Below are 24,749 nucleotides of genomic sequence, written 5' to 3'. Positions count from 1 at the left end.
CCCCCAGTATAGGTTAGATTAGGTAGGTGCCCCCCAGGATAGATTAGGTAGCTGCCCCCCAGGATATATTAGGTAGCTGCCCCCCAGGATAGATTAGGTAGCTGCCCCCCAGGATAGATTAGGTAGCTGCCCCCCAGGATAGGTTAGAGTAGGTAGCTGCCCCCCAGGATAGGTTAGAGTAGGTAGCTGCCCTCCAGGATAGGTTAGAGTAGGTAGCTGCCCCCCAGGATAGGTTAGGTAGCTGCCCCCCAGGATAGGTTAGGTAGCTGCCCCCAGGATAGATTAGGTAGCTGCCCCCCAGTATAGGTTAGATTAGGTAGGTGCCCCCAGTATAGGTTAGATTAGGTAGGTGCCCCCCAGTATAGGTTAGATTAGGTAGGTGCCCCCCAGTATAGGTTAGATTAGGTAGGTGCCCCCAGGATAGGTTACATTAGGTAGCTGCCCCCCAGTATAGGTTAGATGAGGTAGGTGCCCCCCAGTATAAGGTTAGATGAGGTAGGTGCCCCCCAGTATAGGTTAGATTAGGTAGCTGCCCCTCAGTATAGGTTAGATAGGTAGCTGCCCCCCAGTATAGGTTAGATAGGTAGCTGCCCCCCAGTATAGGTTAGATTAGGTAGGTGCCCCCCAGTATAGGTTAGATTAGGTAGGTGCCCCCCAGTATAGGTTAGATTAGGTAGGTGCCCCCCAGTATAGGTTAGATTAGGTAGGTGCCCCCCAGGATAGATTAGGTAGCTGCCCCCCAGGATATATTAGGTAGCTGCCCCCCAGGATAGATTAGGTAGCTGCCCCCCAGGATAGATTAGGTAGCTGCCCCCCAGGATAGGTTAGAGTAGGTAGCTGCCCCCCAGGATAGGTTAGAGTAGGTAGCTGCCCTCCAGGATAGGTTAGAGTAGGTAGCTGCCCCCCAGGATAGGTTAGGTAGCTGCCCCCCAGGATAGGTTAGGTAGCTGCCCCCAGGATAGATTAGGTAGCTGCCCCCCAGTATAGGTTAGATTAGGTAGGTGCCCCCAGTATAGGTTAGATTAGGTAGGTGCCCCCCAGTATAGGTTAGATTAGGTAGGTGCCCCCCAGTATAGATTAGATTAGGTAGGTGCCCCCAGGATAGGTTAGATTAGGTAGCTGCCCCCCAGTATAGGTTATATGAGGTAGGTGCCCCCAGTATAAGGTTAGATGAGGTAGGTGCCCCCCAGTATAGGTTAGATTAGGTAGCTGCCCCTCAGTATAGGTTAGATAGGTAGCTGCCCCCCAGTATAGGTTAGATTAGGTAGGTGCCCCCCAGTATAGGTTAGATTAGGTAGGTGCCCCCAGTATAGGTTAGATTAGGTAGGTGCCCCCCAGTATAGGCTAGATTAGGTAGGTGCCCCCCAGGATAGATTAGGTAGCTGCCCCCCAGGATAGATTAGGTAGCTGCCCCCCAGGATATATTAGGTAGCTGCCCCCCAGGATAGATTAGGTAGCTGCCCCCCAGGATAGATTAGGTAGCTGCCCCCCAGGATAGATTAGGTAGCTGCCCCCCAGGATAGGTTAGGTAGCAGCCCCCAGGATAGATTAGGTAGCTGCCCCCCAGTATAGGTTAGATTAGGTAGGTGCCCCCCAGTATAGGTTAGATTAGGTAGGTGCTCCCCAGGATAGGTTAGAGTAGGTAGCTGCCCCCCAGGATAGTTTAGAGTAGGTAGCTGCCCCCCAGGATAGGTTAGGTAGCTGCCCCCCAGGATAGGTTAGGTAGCAGCCCCCAGGATAGATTAGGTAGCTGCCCCCCAGTATAGGTTAGATTAGGTAGGTGCCCCCCAGTATAGGTTAGATTAGGTAGGTGCTCCCCAGGATAGGTTAGAGTAGGTAGCTGCCCCCCCCCCCAGGATAGGTTAGATTAGGTAGCTGCCCCCCCCCCCCCCAGGATAGGTTAGGTAGGTAGCTGGCTGCCCCCCCAGGATATGTTAGGTAAGTAGCTGCCCCCCCAGGATAGGTTGGGTTGGTAGCTGCCCCCCCAGGATAGGTTAGGTAGGTAGCTGCCTCCCAGGATAGGTTAGATTAGGTAGCTGCCCCCCCAGGATAGGTTAGGTAGGTAGCTGCCCCCCCAGGATAGGTTAGGTAGGTAGCTTCCCCCCCCCAGGATAGATTAGGTAGCTGCCCCCCGTGGATAGGTTAGGTAGCTGCCCCCCCAGGATAGATTAGGTAGCTGCCCCCCCCAGGATAGATTAGGTAGCTGCCCCTCCAGGATAGGTTAGGTAGCTGCCCCCCCAGGATAGAATTGATAGCTGCCCCCCAGGATAGGTTAGGTAGGTAGCTGCCCCCCAGGATAGGATAGGTAGGTAGCTGCCCCCCAGGATAGGATAGGTAGGTAGCTGCCCCCCAGGATAGGATAGGGTAGGTAGGTAGGTGCTGTATATGGAGGGGGGAGCCGCAGCCGCGGGGAGGACAGCCCGACCTCTCCCTCCCTTCCTCTCCCCCCCCCCCCCCCTCAGATGCAAAGTGAGCACGCACAGAGGCGCTGTAGGCAAAACTCACCTCCGTCCCTGAGCCGCTGATCTCCTCCCGCTGTATAGATGCTGATACACACTGCTTCCTGTTTAGCCGGAAGCAGTGTGTATCAGCTTCTATGCAGAGAGGAGATCAGCGGCGATTGGAAAGCAGGGACGGAGGTGAGTTCTGCCTACAGCACTTCCGTGCGCGCTCACTCTGCATCTGAGGGGGGGGGGGGCCCGGGGAGAGGAAGGGAGGGAGAGGTCGGGCTGCCCTCCCCGCGGCTGCGGCTCCCCCCTCCCAATAGCGCGCACGGGCCGCACAGTCGGCACTACAAACGGACGTGGGCCCCCCGGGCCCCTCCCCCTCCTCTTCAGGAGCCGGGCCCAGGCGCTACGGCGACCGTAGCGACCACGGGGCCTACGCCACTGGTAAGAAATGTACATCTTATATGCATTTATCTTCAGTTTTACATTTTTATTTTTATTTTTTTTATTTTTTTTATAATGGCTGTCTTTAGCTGCTAGAATGTTTGATTTTGGCAATTCAAATGTTGCCTCCTAAGTAGGGCTAATGTCGGGCTAATTTGCTCATTACAAATTATTATTATTATTATTATTATCACTGGGTCATTATATGAAGTCAGTTGTTGTAGAGGAACATCTCTTACTTTGTATATCCGGATATTTCGCCATGAGCAGAAGGGCCCATCGTAGAGTGGTGGATGTTGTCTCCATTCCAGCACCGAACAAGTTGACCGTCAGCGCAGTCAAATTGTCATCATGAAAATACTGAATGGCCTCTGGAGTGCGCTGTTTAATAGAAGAATTAGACATTTAGACACTAAAGGCCTGCTTTAGGAAAGCAAAATTGTATCTCGCAAGTCAACTCCAGTGATTCCTGAGGCTTCCCAGCGGGCCGGGGAGGTTGCAACTCATTCAGCAAACCTTGACAGAATATTTAAAAAATGGTCTATTAGGTGTTAAAAGACTATGGCCCATATGCAATTAACTTTTTCTCCCGAGTTTTCTCCTAGGAGTTAATTTTTCATCTTCAATTTAAATGGAAAAAGGGTATCGGTTGAAAAGGGCGCCTGAGCTGCCTGTATGAAAAGGGCGCCGCCATAGACATCAATGTTATTTCTGGAAATATGGGCTACAAGGTGTAGAAAAGGGCGCCCGAGTTTTGATATAGGCTACAAGCAGGCGCCTCTTTGTAGCCCATATTTTTTCGGCTACAAGGTTTTCGGCTACAGTAGGGCACCCCTTTGTAGCTTATATTTTTTATTCGGCCGAGTTTTGATATAGGCTACAGGCGCTGGAAGCCGAATTATTTCATTCCCCCACTATCCATGGCGGCCTGGAGGGGGAATAGTAATTAACACGTCCCGGAGATTTTTTGTAGCCGAAGTTTTTATATGGGCTACACCAGGTGCCCTTTTTTACAGACGCCCATTTCATATAAACCCGGAAAAAGTACAAAAAGTAGGTGAAAAACTACTATCAAAATTATATTGATGATTTTCTTGCTTGCTGGTGGTTTAAAAGGCATTTTATTTAGTTGTGTAAATATCACCTAGGAGAAAACTCAGGTGAAAAAGTTCCTATGGGCCTCGAACTTTCTTTTGGGTGAAATTGGATCATATTGGGTTTCCTTGAAAGATAATCTGTAGGAAAAAAAAAGTCCCATAGGGGGTACTTACCTCATGAGGGCGCAGCCTCTGGATGAGGCTTCCCCCGTCCTTCTCTGTCCCATGGTGGCAGCACTGGCTTCCCTGAAACCACAGCCAACACGGGAAGTGGGCTGTGGCAAAGGTGCAGTAGCACCTGCAATATTTACCTTTCCCAGGTCCAGTGCAGGCACAGTAGCGGCTTCCTGATGAGCTCAGGCAGAAGTAGCCGAGCCCGATCAGGTCCGCTCTACTGCGCAGGTGACATTTGCCTGCACAGTAGAGCAGATCCGATCGGGTTCGGCTAGTTCACCTGAGGACGAGTGGAGAGCCAGAGAAGGTAAATATTTACATGCCTGCTGTGTGGGGGCTTCTAGTGCTTCCACCATGGGACGAAGGAGATTGGAGGAAGATTCATTAGGATCCAGAGGCTTCCTCCTCCCGAGGAAAGTATGCTCCATAGGTTTTTTTTTTAATTACAGTTTTTTATGAAAGGTTAATACATAAGTGGCTATATGAAGGCCACATTATCGGGTAATAGTATACAACAAAAGAACAGAAGATCCCATCACACCGCACCACTACACCCATATCACAGTATCAAAAAGGAGCTTTATTTAATGACAAATTTGAGGTAACAATTAAAACCATTTAAAACCAATATCATAGGGGAACAAATTAGGCATACCTCCCAACTTTTTGAGATGAGAAAGAAGGACACTTAAGCCATGCCCCTGCCACACCCCTGACCATGCCCTCCATCACACCCCTAGTAACGCATGCCATAAAGATTTCATAAGAAAAATATGTTGTTTTCTAATTTAAGCCACACTGGTCCTTTCTATCCTGGTTCGCTTTCCTTCATATTAACATTTCAAAATTAGTAATATATCAATTTAAAGGATGGGAATAAAGTTTAGAGTCAATCAAACATGTTTTAATAGATAGAATATATATTTACATAGAAAGATAGAAAGAGGGACAACGTCCTGAAAGAGGGACAAATGAGGAGGAAAGAGGGACAGAGGGACAGGGATCCTAAAGGGGGATTGTCCCTCCAAAAGAGGGACAGTTGGGAGCTATGAAATTAGATCTGATACATATTTGATAAACCGCTCAATCACTGACCAATAACTACTAGAGATGGCCCAAATAGTTCGCCGGCGAACGGTTCCAGGCGAACTTTGGGTGGTTCGCCTTCGCCGGCGAAGGCAAACTTTCCCAGAAGTTTGGTTCGCCCCCGTAATGCTCCATTAGGGTCAACTTTGACCCTTTACATCACAGTCAGCAGGCACATTGTAGCTATTCAGGCTGCACTCCCTCGTGGAGCCACTCCCCCCTTATAAAAGACAGGCTCTGCCGGCTATTACACTCACTCGTGTGCCTGCAGTAGTGAGAGAAGGGACAGCTGCTGGCAGACTCTCATAGGAAAAGATTAGTTAGGTTGTTGTAGGCTTCTTAGCTTGCTCCTTGCTGATTCTTATTGCTAAAATAGCACCCCACAACAGCTCTTTTAAGAACTAATCTTGTTCTTGTGATCTATTTTTTTTTCTGTGTGTCCCACTGACACTTGTGTTGCATAGACAGCCTTGCTAATTCATACTGTGTGTGTGCCACTGCCAGCCAGGCCCAGCACATTCAGTGACTACCTGTGTGTGTGACAGGTGCACATTGTAATACCCAATACTGCATATACCTACCCGTTGTGTTCAGTGAACCCACCCCATCACTGCATATACCTACCTGTTGTGTTCAGTGAACCCAACTCATCACTGCATATACCTACCTGTTGTGTTCAGTGAACCCAACTCATCACTGCATATACCTACCTGTTGTGTTCAGTGAACCCACCTCATCACTGCATATACCTACCTGTTGTGTTCAGTGAACCCACTTCATCACTGCAAATACCTTCCTGTTGTGTTCAGTGAACCCACCTCATCACTGCATATACATACCTGTTGTGTTCAGTGAACCCACCTCATCACTGCATATACCTACCTGTTGTGTTCAGTGCACCCACCGACCTACGTGAGTGCACGCAGTGTGATATACCACTCCATGCATACCTGTTAACTGCACCTGTGTACCATACTTTTTACTTCATCCCCCCCCCCCCCCCCCCCTGATATGGACAAAACGGACAAAACAGGTAGAGGAAGAGGTACAGGCAGACCCAGAGGAAGGCCACCCAGCAGGTCTGTGCGAGGTCATGTTGATGTGATTTTGTGTGGCCCTGGCCCAAAGTACAGTGGTCAGAAGAAGGCTTGTCCCATTACCTCCCAAGATTGTCAGGACATGGTTGACTATTTAACACAGAATACCTCATCTTCCGCAGCCACCAGCGCTACTACAAGCACCACTTCCACTGCATTTGACACTTCACAGGAGTTATTTGGTGGGGAAATCACTGATGCACAGCCATTGTTGTTACAAGCAGATGAAGGCGCTAAGCAAGTTACACCACCTCATATTTCTGAGTTATGCAGCGACACTATGGACGTAACGTGTGAGGAGGAGGATGATGAAGTACCTGCTGTTTGTGCAGTTTTGGAGGTGTCTGAGGCAAGTGAAGCTGGGCAGGATGTTTATGATGATTATGATGATACGGATCCCACATGGGTTCCTAAGAGACAAGATGACCAAGGGGACAGTTCAGAGGGGGAGTCAGAGAGAAGTAGGAGGAAATGAGTTGCTAAAAGAAGCAGGGGGAGCTCGTCATCAGAAACAGCTGGTGGCAGTGTCCGGCGCTATGTATCGCCACCTATGTACAAAGGCCACTATAATAATTTTTCTGGTGCGTGTACATGCCTGCCTAATTTTTCTGGCTGCACTGTAGCTGCAGCAACAAAACAAAAGGCATGTACATGTGTCAATCCCCCTTCGTGATCGTTACCTTGCCGAGGTGAAGGGGCTTGCATATCACAATGAAGCAATGACCGCTATATGAGTGTGCTGGGGTTGGGGGGCACACCTGACCCAAGAAAATAGATAATAAGGTCGTTGCTTCATTGTGGACAGACCAAATTCGATCAGCTGGACGCTCAGTCACTGTTGTTCTGTCATTGAGCTACCTCAGCCCAACCATATGGGCTTGAAAACCACCATGGCCTACACTCTGGCCATGGTCCGCACCAGTCCAGCACGGCCGTCACTACACAAAGAGCTGTTTGCGGTGCGTTACACAGTGAGTTTGGTGTGTCAGTGTGAAGCAGTACTCTAATTACACTCCCTGATTGATGTATACACATGCAAGATGTTTTAAAGCACTTCAGGCCTCCAATTTAGCATGCAATGTGAATTCTGCCCTTAAAACGCTGCTGTGCTTCAAATCCTGATTTTTCCCCGGGACTTTTGGCATGTATGTATGGCATTCCGCCATGCCCCCCTCCAGGTGTTAGACCCCTTGAAACATCTTTTCCATCACTTTTGTGGACAGCATAAATGTTTCTAGTTTTCAACGTTCGCCACCCTATTAAAGTCTATTGCGGTTTGCAAACGTTTGCGGAAGTTCGCAAACGCGGTTCGCGAACCGAAAATCGGAGGTTCGGGCCATCTCTACTGAGGGATTATTTTGATCCATACCTATACCAAGCATAATAATTCTATTGCATTGTGCATATATTTTATTTCAGGCAGAGAGTTTTATGGGTTGTGTGTTTTTAATTGATTCTAATGTGGAATTATCTTAAAATGTGATTATTATTATTTTTGTGATATGGTTGTAATAAAGTTGTAATTTTTGATACTTACCCTTTAATACGATTGAGTGGTGTTATTTCTACTGGGTTTCTCTTCTTTTTGGTATGAACAAGTGTAAACATCGTTTTTTTGTTACAGACTGTATTTTGCCTCTTCATAACCGTTAATTCAACATATTTAGCACTTGATCTTAGATTATAATATAGAGACAAAAAATATTGTTTTACATACAAACGTATCATTTTGTCTTTATCCCGGGCCCTTTTTTTTCAGGCGCCCTTTTTGCATGTATGCCTGGGCTCTGCATTCTGGCTATACCAGCCTGCATGGTTGACAAGGAGTTAAAGAGGCTTAGTAGGGGGAAGACCCCATGTTGTGCATTTTGTTTGTATATAATGTGTATACAGAGCTCTGAAAAAGTATACATTAAAATATACTGCAAATGTCATTTTCCCGCCTTTAAAAAACAGGGTTTTTTTAAATTTGTATCAATTTCCTAAAAAAAACTACAAGATCTTTTTGAATAACCCCCCTCCCCTCCCCTTGTTCCCACTGTTCTATTTAACATACCCAGAAAATGTAGTGAGTCTAGCATGTATAGGGGCTTTTCCTATTAACTGCAAATATCTGAATATTGAACAATGAGATGTTTGACCAACACTAAAGGTGACATCAGGAATGATACGGGCAATGTGCTTTTTCAAAGGGGGTTTATGAAGTTACAGGTTTTCTTTTAAGTGGTCATAGTATAAATTCTATGTTACAGCTCTTCCCCTTATCAAGTAAGCACCACTGCATCGGTTTTGTATTTATAGTTTTCCGTTTACCTCTTGTTGTTTTGCCAGAAATGTATCAACAAGATTCCTCTGGTCATTTACATCCAGTTCTTGCCTCTGCTTAGTAAAATTCTCCTGTACAAATCTCTCAGTCTGTACATTGTTCTTAGAGATCTTCTTGTGAGATCCTGGCAGCAAGTTTAGCAGAAATGGGAAGCTGTTGTAGAGCTTAAGAAGAATACAAAGAAGATTATGGTTATTAAAAATTAAATAAATAACATTCAAGCTGGTCGGTGGCACTATATAAATATGAAATAATAATAATAATAATAATAATAACAATAACAATAACAATAATAATAATAATACTGCATCTGTATACTTTTTGATTCAACATTTTCTCTTAACTGGTCATAAGATTATTAGTAGGCTGGAGGCCTGGCGCCCAGGCTTTCTGCATCCCAGGTATTGTGACGTTTTTGTCCTGATGAAGTAGTTTACACTGCGAAACGCATTGTCCTAAGTGCTGAATCAATTAATACCTGCTCTGTGATCCTCCTTCTTTAACCTCCCTAGCGGTATGATTATTTCTGGATTTTAGAGTCTAAAAGTGGTGAAATATTTTTTTTGCGTGCTTTTACACCCTAAAACCAGGGGAAAAAATCATACCGCAGTGAGATCTGCAGTAGCCGTGCACTTACTTCCATGGGATCCAGCACTGCAATCCCCCCTCTATCCTCTGGGTGGCGCTGTAATCCTAGAGTGAGATCGCAGTTTGTCCTCATGACAACAAACGGTGATCTCACCAGAGGGGTTGAGAGCCTTTGAGCCTCAGAGGATCGGAAGGAGAATGGCTGCCAGCATCTGGATCCTGAGTGAGGTGAGTTGATATGCCAACTGTGCTTCAGGCTCTGCATAGACCTCCCGGCAGCTATCCCGAGTCAGGATCAATTTTACCGCTCCTGGCTTCTTTTTTCCACCCTGAGCTTGATTCTGGGTTACCACCAGAGAGGTTAAGATAAAACCTTTTCAAGTATATTATATACAGAAGCACTGTTTTTTACTGATTGGTATACCATTTGGTAACCTCCCGTTTACTAATAATCTTACTACATTAACCCTTGCTAAGGGATTCGCTCCACAAGGGCTCTTGTGGCATAAACACTTTTCCTGCAGCTGCGACCATCTTTCCCACAGACGGTACTTCCCTACAGTGGTGACGGTACTTCCCTACATGCCCTTATGAGTGGTTGCCTCCTGAAGCAACCCACGTTTGTGAGTATTTCATTTATCTGATACAACTTCACCAAATACCCGGCTATACTTCAGCAGATCAGGCTCCCACTGTCCGCGTGTTTTTTGTTTCACACAAGTACTGGTTTTTACTGATCATTGGTGGATTAGGATGTCTAAGGACATGATAGGGCCTCTTTGGACATCTTTGGTCAAACTTATCTCAGGGGAATACCTAAGCTGAAACTTCCCCCAAAAAATGCTATCTGGGGGTAGGTGATGAGGGGACACAAAGGCTACATAATACCACTATGGGGAAGGGTACCTTATACTACTATCTGAGCTATCAGGGGAAGAAGCGGGGGCATGAAGGCTGCATAATACCGATATTTTTGCGGTGAGCCATGACCAACATTTTGCAATAGGACTGTAACGATTGTGGAACTTTCTCCGTGAGCAGCGCACAACGCGTGCGCTGCTACGGCGGAAATCCTCCACAAGCGTATAATTGCAGGCACCCAGCAAAAGGTGCTACGCACCCGTAGAGGGAAATTCCTGTCGGCAGATGGCGCTGGGGAGTGCAGAGGAACCAATCCTCTGTACCTCCACAAATGCCAGACAGGAATTGTACGAAGTGCAGAACGCAATCACAAGAGAAGCGATTGCGAATGAGAACGAGCAAAGGGACAGGTTGTATGTGTGTGAGCCAATCTAGTCGCCACCCCGCGACCGCACACACACAACAGCAAATACGAAACAGAAAGCACAACAGAAACAATCACGCCTAACTAACCATCGACAGACAAACATGAAACAGAGGACGCGAGCGCTTGCTTAATGGCTACCTCACCGAGCCTCCAGCAAGCGATTGTAGCAGACAAGACAGACATACGAAAACAGGGACAAGCGAGAGATAGGATCCACAGCACTAGCGAAAGTGGCATGCGCGATCCAGGAAGACAGAACAGAAGGATCCACAGCACTAGCGCGAAGCGAGTGCGATCCAGAGACAGAGTAACAGAACAGAAGGATCCACAGCACTAGCGCAGGATGCTAGTGCGATCCAGAGAGGCAGAACAGAAGAGATAGCTGGTAGCAACCGCTGCACCAGCTATGCTCCAAGAACAGAGATCAGAACGATTTCCTGCCGACCACCGTTGGGACAAGACAATCGCAACAGACAAACAAAACAGATAAACAATCCTAACTGCACTAGGGAACCTGCCTAGCACAGTTTCCAGGAATTACTCTAAGCTGATCTTCAAACAAAGAGCATGGCTGACACTCTCCAGAGTGTTTCACAGGAAGGAATCCATATGACCAGCGAAGCATTGTGGGAAACACATAGTACTTATAGTACACGCCTCCAATGAATGTGGCCAGGCAATTTGCATGACAACGCATGCAAATTCCTCAGCAAGCACAAGCTGCAAAACTGACAGAAGCTCTTCTTTCCAGAGTCCTGCAGCATGCAAACCTACACAATGGTCAAAAAGCTGCCTGCCTGCACAGGCAGCTGAGCAAAGGACCCAGTGATTTTTTTTCGCTAGGCCCCTGCTGTTTTTATATTCATTTTTCACACATTATTAGGAAGTAGAGCTAGTGTTTTGCATATCATAAACTTATTTCCAGATACCATCCTACAAACAATCTTCACTCTGCTAATAATATTCTCCTGTCTTCCTCTCTGGTCACCTCCTCTCATTTTCGCCTATAAGATTTCTCTCCATCCTCTTCCCTCCTCTGGAAAACATTCCCTCAACACATCCGCCACTCACCCACACTTACCCTTTTTAGGCGCAACCTGGAAACTCACCTCTTCAGGCAAACATACTCTCTCACTGGCCACCATTTTACCATCTCATATACACACCTTTCCCTTCACCTATTGTACTATCCCTTAAAGCGGAACTGTAGATATACAATAAACACATTGTTTCACTTAACTGGGGCTTCCCCAAGCCCCCAGCAGCTGTCCTGTCCCACTTCGAATCTCCAAGAGTCTCCATTCCCCCGCCGCCGCCGGTCGGTCCCGTACCTCGACTTGTAAGTCGAGGCCAGCACAGCCCTGCCAAGCGTATCCTTTCTTTATGTTCCCCGGGGAACGCGAAGAAAGGATATGCGTGGCCAGAGCCGCGCAGGCGCAGTGGCCTGGCGGTGAAACCGAAAGTAGCTGGCAGGCATGGGCTTAAATTCGGATTCAGCCCGCATAGCATTACTCAGTAATGCTATGCGGGCTGGGCGGGGGGGGGGGGGGGGGGGCGGGGGGTCAAGCTTACCCGTCGGACGTCTTCTTCGCTCGTCCCTCGGTGCCTCCCACGATGCGGTCCACGCGCGTCACGTGATTACAAACACTTCCTCCTTCATCCACGGAAGGAGGAAGTGTTTGTAATCACGTAATCCGAATTTAAGCCCATGCCTGGTAGCTGGCCGCGGGAGAAAGGAGGATCGTTGAGGAGCAGCGCGGGACAGGATGGCTGCTGGGGGCTTGGGGAAGCCACAGGTAAGTGAAAAAATGTGTTTATTTTATATCTACAGTTCTGCTTTAAAGGGCATCTGTAAGAATAGAAAGTGCCCCTGGGGGGTACTTACCTCAGGAGGGGGAAGCCTCTGGTTTTTAATGAGGCTTTCCACATTCTCTTCACCCTCCGGGATCCCGCAGGCCCCGAACACCGTGTGCAGCAATATTTACAATCTTCCCTCCTATTCTGGTGCAGTAGCGGCTTTCCGATTGGGCTCATCCAGAAATAGCCGATCCCAAACAGGTCAGCTCTACTGCGCAGGCGCACAGCGTACAAAGCTGATAATGCACCTGTGCCAGAAAGCAAATTGTAACTATTGCGCACAGCTTGTCGGCACTTATCGGGGGATTTTGGGGGAAGCCAGAGCTGGATCCCCGAGGCTCAAGAGGATGAAATAAGCCTGATTAGGATGCAGAGGCTTCCCCCTGCCAAGATAAGTACCCCAGAGGGGCACTTTTTTTCCCTTACACATTCAATTTAACCCTTAAAACTATAAAGCCGATTGGTCAGGGCTCTCTTTCCCTTTTGTCTCTTAATGCTGTGAATGTGTGTGCATATCTTCCACCCAGGCCCGGATTTACCTCACAGGAGCCTATATAGGGTTAGGCACCTATAGTCTATATAGGCACAGATGTCCTGGCACCTTAGATTTCGCCTTCCACGAACCCACAAACCCAGCCGAACCGCATGGCAAGTGTGCTGGCTGGCCCAGCTGTCACTTCTCCCTTACTTCCTTTGCCCATCATCGATAGCAACAGGTGCCCCTTAGTAGTAAGTAGCCAGAGCTATCCTCAATATTAAGTAGCTAGAGATGCCACTAAGTATTAGGTAGCTAGAAGAACTTCAGTATTAAGTAGCTAGAGGTACCTCTGGCTGAAGTAAGCGCTCATCAGTGGAATGCAGAGAACAGGGGAGTAACCTCTTATTTAGACTCTCATCAGGACTCTGCATAGGGAAGGAGGGAGGCGCTGGAGGAGGGGAGAGAGCTGCCTTTCTATCATCAGGCGCCTGTAGGCACATGCCTACAATGCCTTATGGTATATCCTGCCCTGCTTCCACCATTATGCAATAATCTGTAATTGATTTGTTCACTGTATAAACTGTAATCCACAATTGTCTTGTACTGTTCGCTGTTGTATTGTTTATATTGTATTGTTATACCTTGTATTCTGTTTTACAGCACCACGGAAGATGCTGGTGCTATATAAATTATTATTAATAATAATAATAATAACAATAATTTAACATGTTATTCCTATCACTTGCCAATTTCAGTAACACTTTGTGAGAATCTCCTTTGTATACTGTGGATGCAAAGAGTAAAAGCATCAAGTACAGTGGGCTCTATTCACAATCAGACCGGCAGCGATAATTTCCAAATTTTTTCCATATTTACTAGAATTTTCCCGCATGTTTTCCACATGCAGGTATATTTCGAAAAAAAAGTGTGGAGACACACGTAAAATGGCAGAAACCATGCGGTAAACATGCGGGAAAGAAGTCACCATAAAAAAGTCCAGCAAACACAGTGCTCAAGGCTCCAGACCCCATTTACGTCAATGGGAAGCAAAATATATCACCTGGTACCTGTAGGTGATATAAAATCGGTTGTTATGTCACAAACGGGCAGAACAGTGGCGTAGTGGTTAGCGCTCTCGCCTTGCAGCACTGAATTCCCAGTTCAAGTCCCAGCCAGGTCAACATCTGCAAGGAGTTTGTATGTTCTCCCTGTGTCTGTGTGGGTTTCCTCCCACATCCCCAAAACATACAGATAAGTTAATTGTAGACGGAACTCTAAGTGGGAAAGGACAGCTCCGTAGTGTGATACTTTAAAAGATCGCTTTATTCGCAAGATAATAAAAACATACTCTCAAAATGTGTGAACACAATTTGCATATCAGCGGTAGGCTGATCTGCTTAAAGGGGAACTGCAGCCTAAACAAACATACTGTCATTAAGTTACATTAGTTATGTTAATTATAATAGATAGGTAATATAATCTCTTACCCACCCTGTTTAAAAAAAAAAACAGGCAAATGCTTGTGATTTCATGAGGGCAGCCATCTTTTTGGTTGAAAGGAGGTGACAGGAAGCATGAGAACAAAGTTCCAACTGTCCTGTGTCCTGATCACCCCTCCCAGCTTTGCGTGCTAGGCTTCAAATTTCAAATTCAAAATTTTAAAAAGTTAGCACCAAAACAGCAGAAGGAGAACATCATCATCAGAAATGTTTATAACAGAGGCGCCAATCAGAATAAAATAAATTAAAAATATCATAAAATGGGGGGTCCTGGATGATTCACCACCCCAGAAATCAGACACTAAATTTGGTATAAATAATCATACACAATTTATTAATTGATTTGACTCCCACAATTTTGCAACGCGTTTCACGGGTCTATCGCCCGCTTCCTCAGGCAGTATAAAACAGGAGCACTAAAAAACATGAAAATACATACACACATATCACATATCTATAATGTTGCACACTTCCAAAATAAAATACATTTTCTCCATAAAGTGCATAATTGAACAAGTACTGCAGGACGTGCAACGCTAGATCTACGCTGCATCACTTATCCATCCACTAAATGCAATCAATAACTCTCTATGCATATAACCATAATGCTCTATGCATATAATCAAACAAATCCATCCAGAAACATTAAAAAATAACAAATAAAATATCCATATGAAATTCATTATATAGTTAATTCCTGTCATGTCCATAGCCATATAAAAATCTACTGAGTACCCATAACAAATCCACTGAGTACCCGTATATGTTCCACTGTGATCATAAATATAGAGCAGCCGAAATCCCATATACAACAGCCTACAACCCTTTTATATCCACTTAACATATCCTCATACCCGAATCCCCCGCGCCAATTGCAGCCTGTAGGGGTGGAATGTTTCAGTGGGCTTACCTGAAGTGTCACTCGGTCTGGGTGTAGCACCTCTGCGACCTGCTGCTGCAATGTCCTGTCTTTTGAACGATCGTAACCTGTGGGGCCTGATGGGACTTCCTCCGGAAACATCGTCAAACGGAAGTCGTGGATGCGCTCCACGGCCTGCCGCTTGCGTTCCAAAAGGGGGTGGTGTCCAGCCTCCCTAGTTTCCGGAAGAACTGTTGAGCCGCGAGCATGTACGGACATGCGCGCAGCTAATACAAAGTGATGCGCTCCACAACAGAACGCACCACATCCCCTCCCCTCATGTGTCACCTAGTTACTCTTAGGTTTTGTATATGCTGTTGCTAGGGGCATTGAGGTAATACAATAAAAGCAATTGCACATAAATAAATAACCATAGATGCACGTATAAACATAAATATATACGCACACGTGCACACCTGTCACAGGGGAAACGTTAACAAAGGGTAAAACAAAAACAAAAACAAAACGCATATTTTGCCCATACACACGTATGAGATTGGGCTATGGCAAAGGATTATTCAGGGGGTATACGTATATAAACATACACACACACCCAAGGATTGGGGTTTGAATATATAAGGGGTATATACACATATATACCCCCATATATATAAAAAGGGAGGAGATATCAAAGATTAGGGTTTGAAATACATGTTAGTAAAATATTGTTTTAAAAAACGGGGGGATACACAAAAACATATAAGGAAAGGGGGAGAATATAACCCCATATATATAAAAAAAGGGGAGGAGATATATACCAAAGATTAGGGTTTAAATATAAATGTTAATAAAATATTATTTTAAAAGACGGGGGGATACACAAAAACATATAGGGAAAAAGGGGAAAATGTAACCGGCAGAGGGAAGGGAAAACCCTCCGCCCGACATGAAAAAAGGGGGAGGGGGGAGGGGGGATGGAAAGGGGGGGGGGAAGGAACGTATATAGGCATGCATACACGCATGCATGCATGCACCCATGCCATACAATTGTGCATGCATCACCTGCGCTCACCTACGAGCGCATGCCCACACACCAACCCGTGCCAACCCGCCCATATTGGGGGGGGGGAAAGAGACGAGGGGGATAGCGGGGGGGGGATTTTTGTTTGGGTGGGAGGGAACAAAAGGAATTTTGATATTAAAAGAGAGCGACTTGCAAGTATCCTCTTTCATACCACCTTGTCACCAGGAGATGATGTAGAGGACTCATTTCAACTAGTATGTTTTTTCAAGTTGTTCATTGAGACCCTCAGGTACCAACGTTTTTAGGGTCTGTATCCAAAATGTTTCCCTTTTTTTTAGGATATTGAACGCATCATGTGCCAGGGGATTGATGGCTTCAAAGGCTATAAACGAGACCCCTGCCGGATCACTATTATGAAACTGTAAAAAATGTTTGGATAAACCATGTGTAGGGAGGCCTTTGGAAATATTTCGTTTATGTTGGCCTATCCTTTCCCGTAGTAACTGGGTTGTTCGACCCACATATTGTAATTGACATTGGCAGGAGGCCACATAAATTACAAACCTAGATTCACAATCTATGTGTTTTTGTATTGGATAAATTACTCCATTTGTGTGGGCTTTTATGTGATCCGTTTGGATTAGGAATGTGCAGGCCAGACAACGTTTCTTAAGGCAACCAAAGGAGCCAATAGGTAGTTTGTGTTCTCCTAAACTAGGGTTTCTTAATTTGCTTGGGGCTAATAGATTTTTAAGATTGGGTGCCCTCCGAAACGTGACCAGGGGTTTGTTGGGGATATTATTCCTTAGGTATGGATCCTGTCTTAATATTTCCCATCTGTTTTGTAAGATATTTTTGATGTTCTTTTGTTGTGTACTATATTTTGTGATGAATCTCAATACGGAACTTGTGTCCGTTTGTGATTCCGTTATATTTTCGTGTTTATTTCCGGAAATGTTTGCCTTTTTACGTGCATCCTCAATTAGGGTTTTGGGATATTTACGTTCCTGGAACTTCTTCACCAATATTTTAGATTGTTCATCATAATCATTTGTGTTTGAACAATTTCTAAATATCCGCTTAAATTGATTGTATGGTGTGTTGGTGGTCCAAGGTTTGTGGTGAAAACTGTTAAAATGTATGTATCCATTAGCATCTACTTGTTTAAAATGAGTCTTGGTTTTAATTCGGCCCTCACCATGGAATAACACCAAATCCAGGAATTCAATGGAGTCCTTATCATATTTGGAAGTAAAAGATAAACCTGCCTCATTCCTGTTCAAATGTTCAAGAAAAAGTGGGATCAAATTTGGGTCGCCTTTCCATATAAATATTAAATCATCTATGTACCGTTGGTATAAAGCTATATGTTTCTTGAAGGGGTTATTATGATATATATGTATGGATTCAAGGTGGCCCATGGCTAAATTTGCATAACTGGGGGCGAAGCTACTCCCCATGGCCGTACCCCCCACTTGTTGATAGAACACATCTAAAAATGAGAAATAATTATGAGTAAGTATAAATTCTACACTATTTAAAATAAACTGTTTTTGACTACGCGGCATTTTGTCATCCGATTGTAAAAATTGTGATACAGCTTGCATTCCAAATGTGTGCGTAATATTTGTATACAATGCTGAAACATCACAGGATAACCATGTAAAATCTGGATCCCAATTCCTGTTTTCAAGAATGCTGATCAAATGTTGTGAGTCTCTTGTGTAAGATTTGAGTTCATGTACATGTTTCTGGAGATGTTGATCAACAAATTTAGATAATTGGCTAGTGACTGAATTGATCCCCGAGATTATTGGTCTCCCGGGTGGATTTTCCAAACTTTTATGAATTTTTGGAAGATGATACATGAATGGAATATTAGGGTTTTCAATGAGGATGAAATTCTTTTCATGTTTAGTGATGAGGCCGTCTAAAAAGGCCTTATTTATAAGTTCCTTGAGGGCCTTGTTATATTCCGTTGTTGGATCACTGGGTATGATCTTATAGTGTATGGTGTCATTAAGTAGACGTAAAGCCTCACTAATATAATCCTTTCTATTTTGTAGTACAATTCCCCCCCCCTTGTCAGCAGATTTTATTATTAATTCACGGTTATTTTTCAGGGTATTCAAGGCTCTATTTTCCGGTCGAGTTAAATTAGATGGGTACACAACTTCATCTTGACATAATTTTTGTAGATCATCAAGTACAAGCGCATAAAACGTTTCGATAAAATTGCCCTTTGAGGCCGTGGGATAAAATCTAGACCGTCCTCTTAGAGATGTGGTTATACATCTCTCCAATGCAATTTCCCCATCGTCAACCGTGACGACGGGTATTTCATCATTCTGCGTGATAATAGCCATGCTCATTTTGTCTGTTTTTTTGAGTGCAAAGTGCCTTTTCAGTGTTAATTTTCGCACAAATGCATTTAAATCTGCATAAAGGTCACATAATTGTGAAGTATTGGTTGGGCAGTATGAGAGGCCTTTATTTAAGAGACTAATTTCCTCCTGATTTAGGTTGTGACTGGACAAGTTGTATATTGATTTGATTTGATTTACAGGGGTTTTCCCTACGTTCTGTTTCTTTTTTCCACCTTTTCCCCGGGAACCCCGTTTTCTTCGTCTGGAAGGGGGCGTTTGAGGATACTTCGAGGGTGCAATATAGTGCGGGAAGGTTTGGGGCTTGGTAATTGATTGTGAAGTGAGTCTGAAAGGGTGTTCGTGAGTATTGGAGGTAAATCTAAAAAAGACTGTTCACTTGAATTATCTATTGGTGCCGTGTTGATTGATTGTGATTGGTCAATATCAGTTACATTGGTGTTGCTTGTGTTTGCGGGTGATGTCTGGGTGTCATAGACACTAAGTTGAGAGGGATTTATTTCTGTCTGTAATTGGGGTTCAATGATGTCTCTCTGATTGATGCCGGGTTGAGATGAATTTGTTCCTGTCGGTGAGAGAACTTCAATGATGTCCGTCTGATTATATACTACTATATTCCCAATTTCCATTTTGGGTGGTGGATTTGAAGTGTGTCTAAACAGGGTTGGGGGTGGAGGACCTTTAAAAAAATTACATTTGGGTGAATTTAAAGACAGTATTGTGGATTTGTTCTCTTTAGAATTGCTACTGTTCAATGTATTTTTGGTTCTTATTTTGATCTTGGAAGTGATTGGTGGACCATGGGTATTATCTTTTATCCCTTTATTTTTGGTGACTGTTTTTTGGGGGGGGAATGAAAAGACATTTTTCAGAGTTGAGTATTTAGAGAAGGAAAATTTAGGTTGGTCCTGCAGACCTGAAATATGTGTTTTGATCTCCAACACAGGTTTTAGTGTATTTTGAGGGGGTGAAATATTTTGTTGTGTCCCTATTATCATATTGAATTGTGCCGAACCAGCCGTGTTTTGAGGGGGTGAAATATTCTGTTGTGTCCCTGTTATTATGTTGGATTGTACCGAACTCGCCGTGTTTGGTTTTCCAAGTGTTGGTTTTTCAGAAGCCAAAGGAGTTGCTACTCCACAAAACGTGTTTGATTGTATCTTGATTGTTGAATGGGGGGTTTCATGCATGGGTTTTTTTGGGGCTCTTAAATTTTGTATCTCTAGAGGTGGTGGGGGAAAATTAGGATATAAAAAGGGTGGGGGTGGTATGCTCAAATTCATTAGTGCTGGTAGATTATGGGGTGGAGCTAAGGGTGTTTGTAGATTATGGGGTGGAGCTAAGGGTGTTTGTAGCGGCACCCTAGGAGGTTGTCTTGGAATTGGAGCCGGACCATGTGGTTTCTTCTCCCTTTCCTTGTGTTCAGCATAAGCTAATCTATCTCTGTTCAGTTTGCTTAATTTGGTGTCTACCGTTTCACGTTCAAACTTCCTTACTCTCGATATCAAACCCGAAAGTAAAGTTTGATATTTGATACTTCTAGAGTAAGGGTCCAAATCCTCCCTATATATGCCTATAACTGGTTGTAGTTCCTCTATAAGAGAGGTCCGTTTATTAATAATCCTCTGCATCATCCCCTGTGTACAGCACTCTAAATATTCATACCAATCAACCGTAAAGATTGGGTCTTTTGGGAATGCAGATAATGTCTTGATTCTTATCCCATCGGGGGAAATTTTCTCGTCAATATATGTTTGTTGCATAGAAATGTCAGCCTGATGAAAGAATTCTTCCCTCAAGGCGGATTCTAGCTTGGAAAAAAGTGGCTTTAAATCCATATGTTCATTTGGGTTGTTCTCTGAATTGATGTTATTGTCCTGTGAGTTCTCATCATCAGAAATCCCATCATGCTTTGTACAGAATCAGGGGAAAAATGACTGGGCCGTTTTCTTCTGTGCAGCTAAAAATGAGGCTTGGGTAAGAAAAACAAAGTTCTGATGCTGTGAAACTGTTGAAGACACACCAAGCCTTTTCAGTTCTGCTGAGTAGAATTTTAGTCTGGAGGTTCACTTTAACTCCCTGGCGGCAACAACAAATGCGCTGTGGCCACGCCTGTGACGTCATTTGATAAAGGCGCTGAAACGCGTAATGATGTCACGTGCACGCCAATAGGAAGCCCCGCCCACTCCCCCTTGCGAGATGAGCTCTCAGGACATCGGAGACCACGCTGCTGGCCACAGCACGTTTGTTAATGCCGCCAGGGTGTTAAGCGGACCAGCCTACCGCTGATATGCGAATTGTGTTCACACATTTTGTGAGTATGTTTTTATTATCTTGCGAATAAAGCCATCTTTTAAAGTATCACACTATGGAGCTGTCCTTTCCCACTTAGAGTTCCTTCTACAAATCCCCAGTTTGGAGCAGCACAGTGTTGACACTTGGAGGAGAGAAAAAGGTATTGTGGAAGTGACTGTTCTGTCTGCATTTGGAGCACAAGGAATTTCTGTGTTTTTAGATAAGTTAATTGGCTTCCCCCTAAATTGGCCCTAGACTATGATACATGAACTACACTATACATACCAAGACATATGACTATGGTGGGGACTAGATTGTGAGCCCCTCTGAGGGACTGTACAGGGCTGCGTAATATGTCGACGCTATATAAACACTTAAATAAATATTTTTCATTGTGAATTTGGACCTTTTGCGGGAATTACCAACGTTTGTGGAAAATTTTCTGCATGATTTGCCAACTTTTACTGCACTATTTCCACATGCGGAAAATTTTGTGAATGTCAAGATGGTCTTATTTTGGTCAAAAATTTACCGCAAGTGCATTTCCGCATGCAGAAAATGATTGTGAATAGAGCCCAATGTGTGCTAATCCATATTGTCAGCATTAATGAAAGTGGACTTATTGTTAATATTCTGTGTTTACCAATTAGATGCTCCTCCATGGCAGAGGATATTCCTGAGCTGACTCAGCTGAGATCAAATTACAGTGGTGATTAGTCACAGATGAGGGGGATTTAGACCGGCTAAACTCTCTAAATACATACACATTGGATTTATCTCTGTTTTCCTTCTGTCCTGTGCAAGAGTCAAGTCCACTTTCCCTTTCTAAGGCCTCTTTCACACCAAGACGTTGCGTTTTAGGGGACGTTCAGGTCGCATAACGTGCCCCTAACGCAACGCATGGTGGTGTTGAAGATGGACGTCAGATTGAGTTGCATTATGAGGCTCTTGGTGCTATCCTGGGAAGTCTGGATCTTTTCAATGATTCGAATCGGATCATTGAAAAGATCCGGATCTTTGAACCAAATCTTTGAATCATTTTACAGCAGAGTGAGAGGTGCAGGAGAATGAGGGCACATTGAGGGTGCTAATGGGGAAGGGAGAGATGCAGCAGGAAGATTGTACTTGTGCACAGAAGCTGCAGTTCCTGTTTCTTCCAGACATCCACTGTGAACCGAATCCTTCATTGTGATGATCCGGATGATTAGACTCACAAAAAAGATCTGGATCAAAGATCCGAATTGTTCATGATCTGGACAACACTACAGTGCAGTGAATATTAATTAGCCATGTGGCTAGGAACAATAGCGGACTCTCCCCTTACTGAGCATGTGCAAACAGTCTAACACAGCTAAAACCACCTATAACGCACAGCATGCAGCACTGTATTTGAACGTCCAGCGTTACACTGTAACGCAACGTGGGCACTGTGAACAGTCCATTGATTTTTCATTACTGTGAGTTGGGCTGCGTTACAGGCTGCTCTAACGTGCGCCTGTAACGCCCCACTGAGAAAGCAGCCTAAGTTTAAACCAGTGTTCAATAAGCTCTCAGGAGTGGCCATGGGCACTGCACTTTGCCAGTTTTTGCTTGCGCTTAGTTAGATCCAAGTATGCAATTTACTTACCCTCACTAAAGGTGACCCCAGAAGTTTTATATTTTCATTGGTCAAATTCATCAGCTTCTGAAAAAGGGGGTCGTCGTACTCAAATCTGCGGCTCAGTAATATGGCTACAATGATGTTGGCGACAGCTGCATTTAGTATGGGGTGATTATTGAACGGTTTACCTGGAATTGAACCACATACAATGTGAAAGTAAAAAATGTGTGTCGCCAATGCAACATGTTTAAAACCAAGGGAAATAAAAGTCATGCCATTTGTATAACAACGACAAATTAGGTTGTATTTTTGCATTTTTTTGCAAAATAATATTTTTGCAGCAAAAGCATGAAATGCGGGAAAACAATATTTTTAGCACAACTATTTTCAAAAACATGAAAAATCTATATTTTTTGCCTCCAAAATTTGCGATGAATGCAAAAAAACTTGAAACTTAAACTTTGCTCAAGCAAAATAAAAAATGAGTTTCACTTACCTGAGGCTTCTACCAGCCCCATGCAGTCATCCTGTGCCCTCGTAGTCACTCACTGCTGCTCCAGTCCCCCGCTGGCAGCTTGTCGACCTCGGAGGTCGGCGGGCCGCATTGCGTACAGTTTTATATACCAGTCACTGCATACCTGTTCACTGCACCTGTGTGACCGCACGCTGTTTTATATACCAGCCCGTGCATACCTGTTAACTGCACCTGTGTGACAGCTGCACATTGTATTGTAATACCAGTCACTGCATACCTTTCACTGCATCTGTGACTGCACATTGTATTATACCAGCAGTCAGTGTATACCGTTCACTGCACCTGTGTAGCTGCACATTGTTCTACTAGCAGTCACTGCATACCTTTCACTGCATCTGAGTGACCGCACACTTGTATTATATACCAGCAGTCAGTGCATCCACTTTCACTCCACCTGTGTGACTGCACATTGTTCTACCAGCAGTCACTGCATACCTTTCACTGCACCTGTGTGACTGCACATTCTTATACCAGAAGTCACTGCATATCTTTAACTGCATCTGTGTGATGCCACATTCGCTCCGTTTGACACTTTGCATGAGTTATTTGGTGGGAAATTAGCTGATTCACAGCCATTATTGTTACAACACGATGAAGGCGCTAAGCAAGTTACACCGGCTCAGTCTGAGTTAGTCATCACTATGGAGGTAAGATGTGAGGATGATGAAGTACCTGCTGTTGGTGCAATTTATGAGGTATCTGATACAACAAAGCTGTGGAGGATGATTATGATGTTGATGATGATGATGATACTGCCATGGATGTCACGTTGGATTCTAATAGACATGATGACCAGGGTGACAGTTCAGATGGGGAGCCAAAGAGGAGTAGGAGGAGACGAGCTGCTGAAAGAAGCAGGGGGAGCTCATCATCAGAAACAGCTGGTGGCAGTGTCCAGCGCCATGTATCGCCACCTATGTACAGCCAGCCAACATGCCCTTCAATGTCAGCTGCTGACGCCACCACCAAAGTGCCATCTGCCTCAGATGAAAGCAATGCCATCTGTACTCTCTGCCACCAAAAATTGAGCCATGGAAATTGAGCTGTGGAAAGACCCCTTATGAAGGCACATGACGAAAAAGCAGAAACTGCAATGGGAAGAGAAGACCACCTGAGAAAAAGCAGCACACAAAAGCAAAGCCACCCTCCTTCTCCTCTTCCTCCTTCAGGTGCAGCATCTTTAGCCGCTTTCTCCCTTGCACCTTCACAGCCACCCTCCTCCACTCCGACTCTCACCTTGATCAGTTCCTGCTCCCCTGCCCACAGCAGCCAGGTGTCCGTGAAGGAAATCTTTGAGCGGAAGAAGCCAATGTCTGCCAGCAGTCACCCACTTGCCCGGTGTCTGACAGCTGGCTTGGCAGAACTGTTAGCTCGCCAGCTGTTATCATACCAGAAATGTGTGGCCATTGGGACACCACAGTGGAAGACACCAGGCCGAAATTATTTCTCAAAAAAAGCGATACAAACTGTACCATGAAGTTGAAAGGCAAGTGGTGTCATCTCTGGCACACAGCGTTGGGTCAAGGGTCCATATGACCATAGATTCCTGGTCTGCAAAGCACGGTCAGGGCAGGTACATCACTTATACAGCACATTGGCTCAACCTGGTGACCGCTGGCGGCAAGCAGGAAGTACGTAACTGTGCAGCGGACCTAGTTGTGACACCTCCAC

The 24,749-nt window shown here is 44.9% G+C and overlaps 1 protein-coding gene across 1 annotated transcript in view; it reads right to left on the bottom strand.

Moving 5' to 3' along the window:
- The window catches only part of LOC137570372 (cytochrome P450 2K4-like), a 90,521-nt gene that overhangs the window by 30,844 nt on the left and 34,928 nt on the right, over positions 1 to 24,749 (bottom strand). Inside the window, exons 4-6 of the mRNA XM_068279035.1 lie at positions 22,571 to 22,731; positions 8,659 to 8,835; positions 3,131 to 3,272 (exon numbers count right to left, since the gene is read on the bottom strand). Of these exons, the coding sequence (XP_068135136.1) occupies positions 3,131 to 3,272; positions 8,659 to 8,835; positions 22,571 to 22,731 (480 nt within the window). The remainder of the gene's footprint in view (positions 1 to 3,130; positions 3,273 to 8,658; positions 8,836 to 22,570; positions 22,732 to 24,749) is intronic.

This window comes from Hyperolius riggenbachi, chromosome 4 (genome assembly GCF_040937935.1).
Source record: "Hyperolius riggenbachi isolate aHypRig1 chromosome 4, aHypRig1.pri, whole genome shotgun sequence".
NCBI lineage: Eukaryota > Metazoa > Chordata > Amphibia > Anura > Hyperoliidae > Hyperolius > Hyperolius riggenbachi.
Note: the sequence above shows the minus strand (reverse complement) of the source record. Positions and strands in the feature narration are given on the sequence as shown.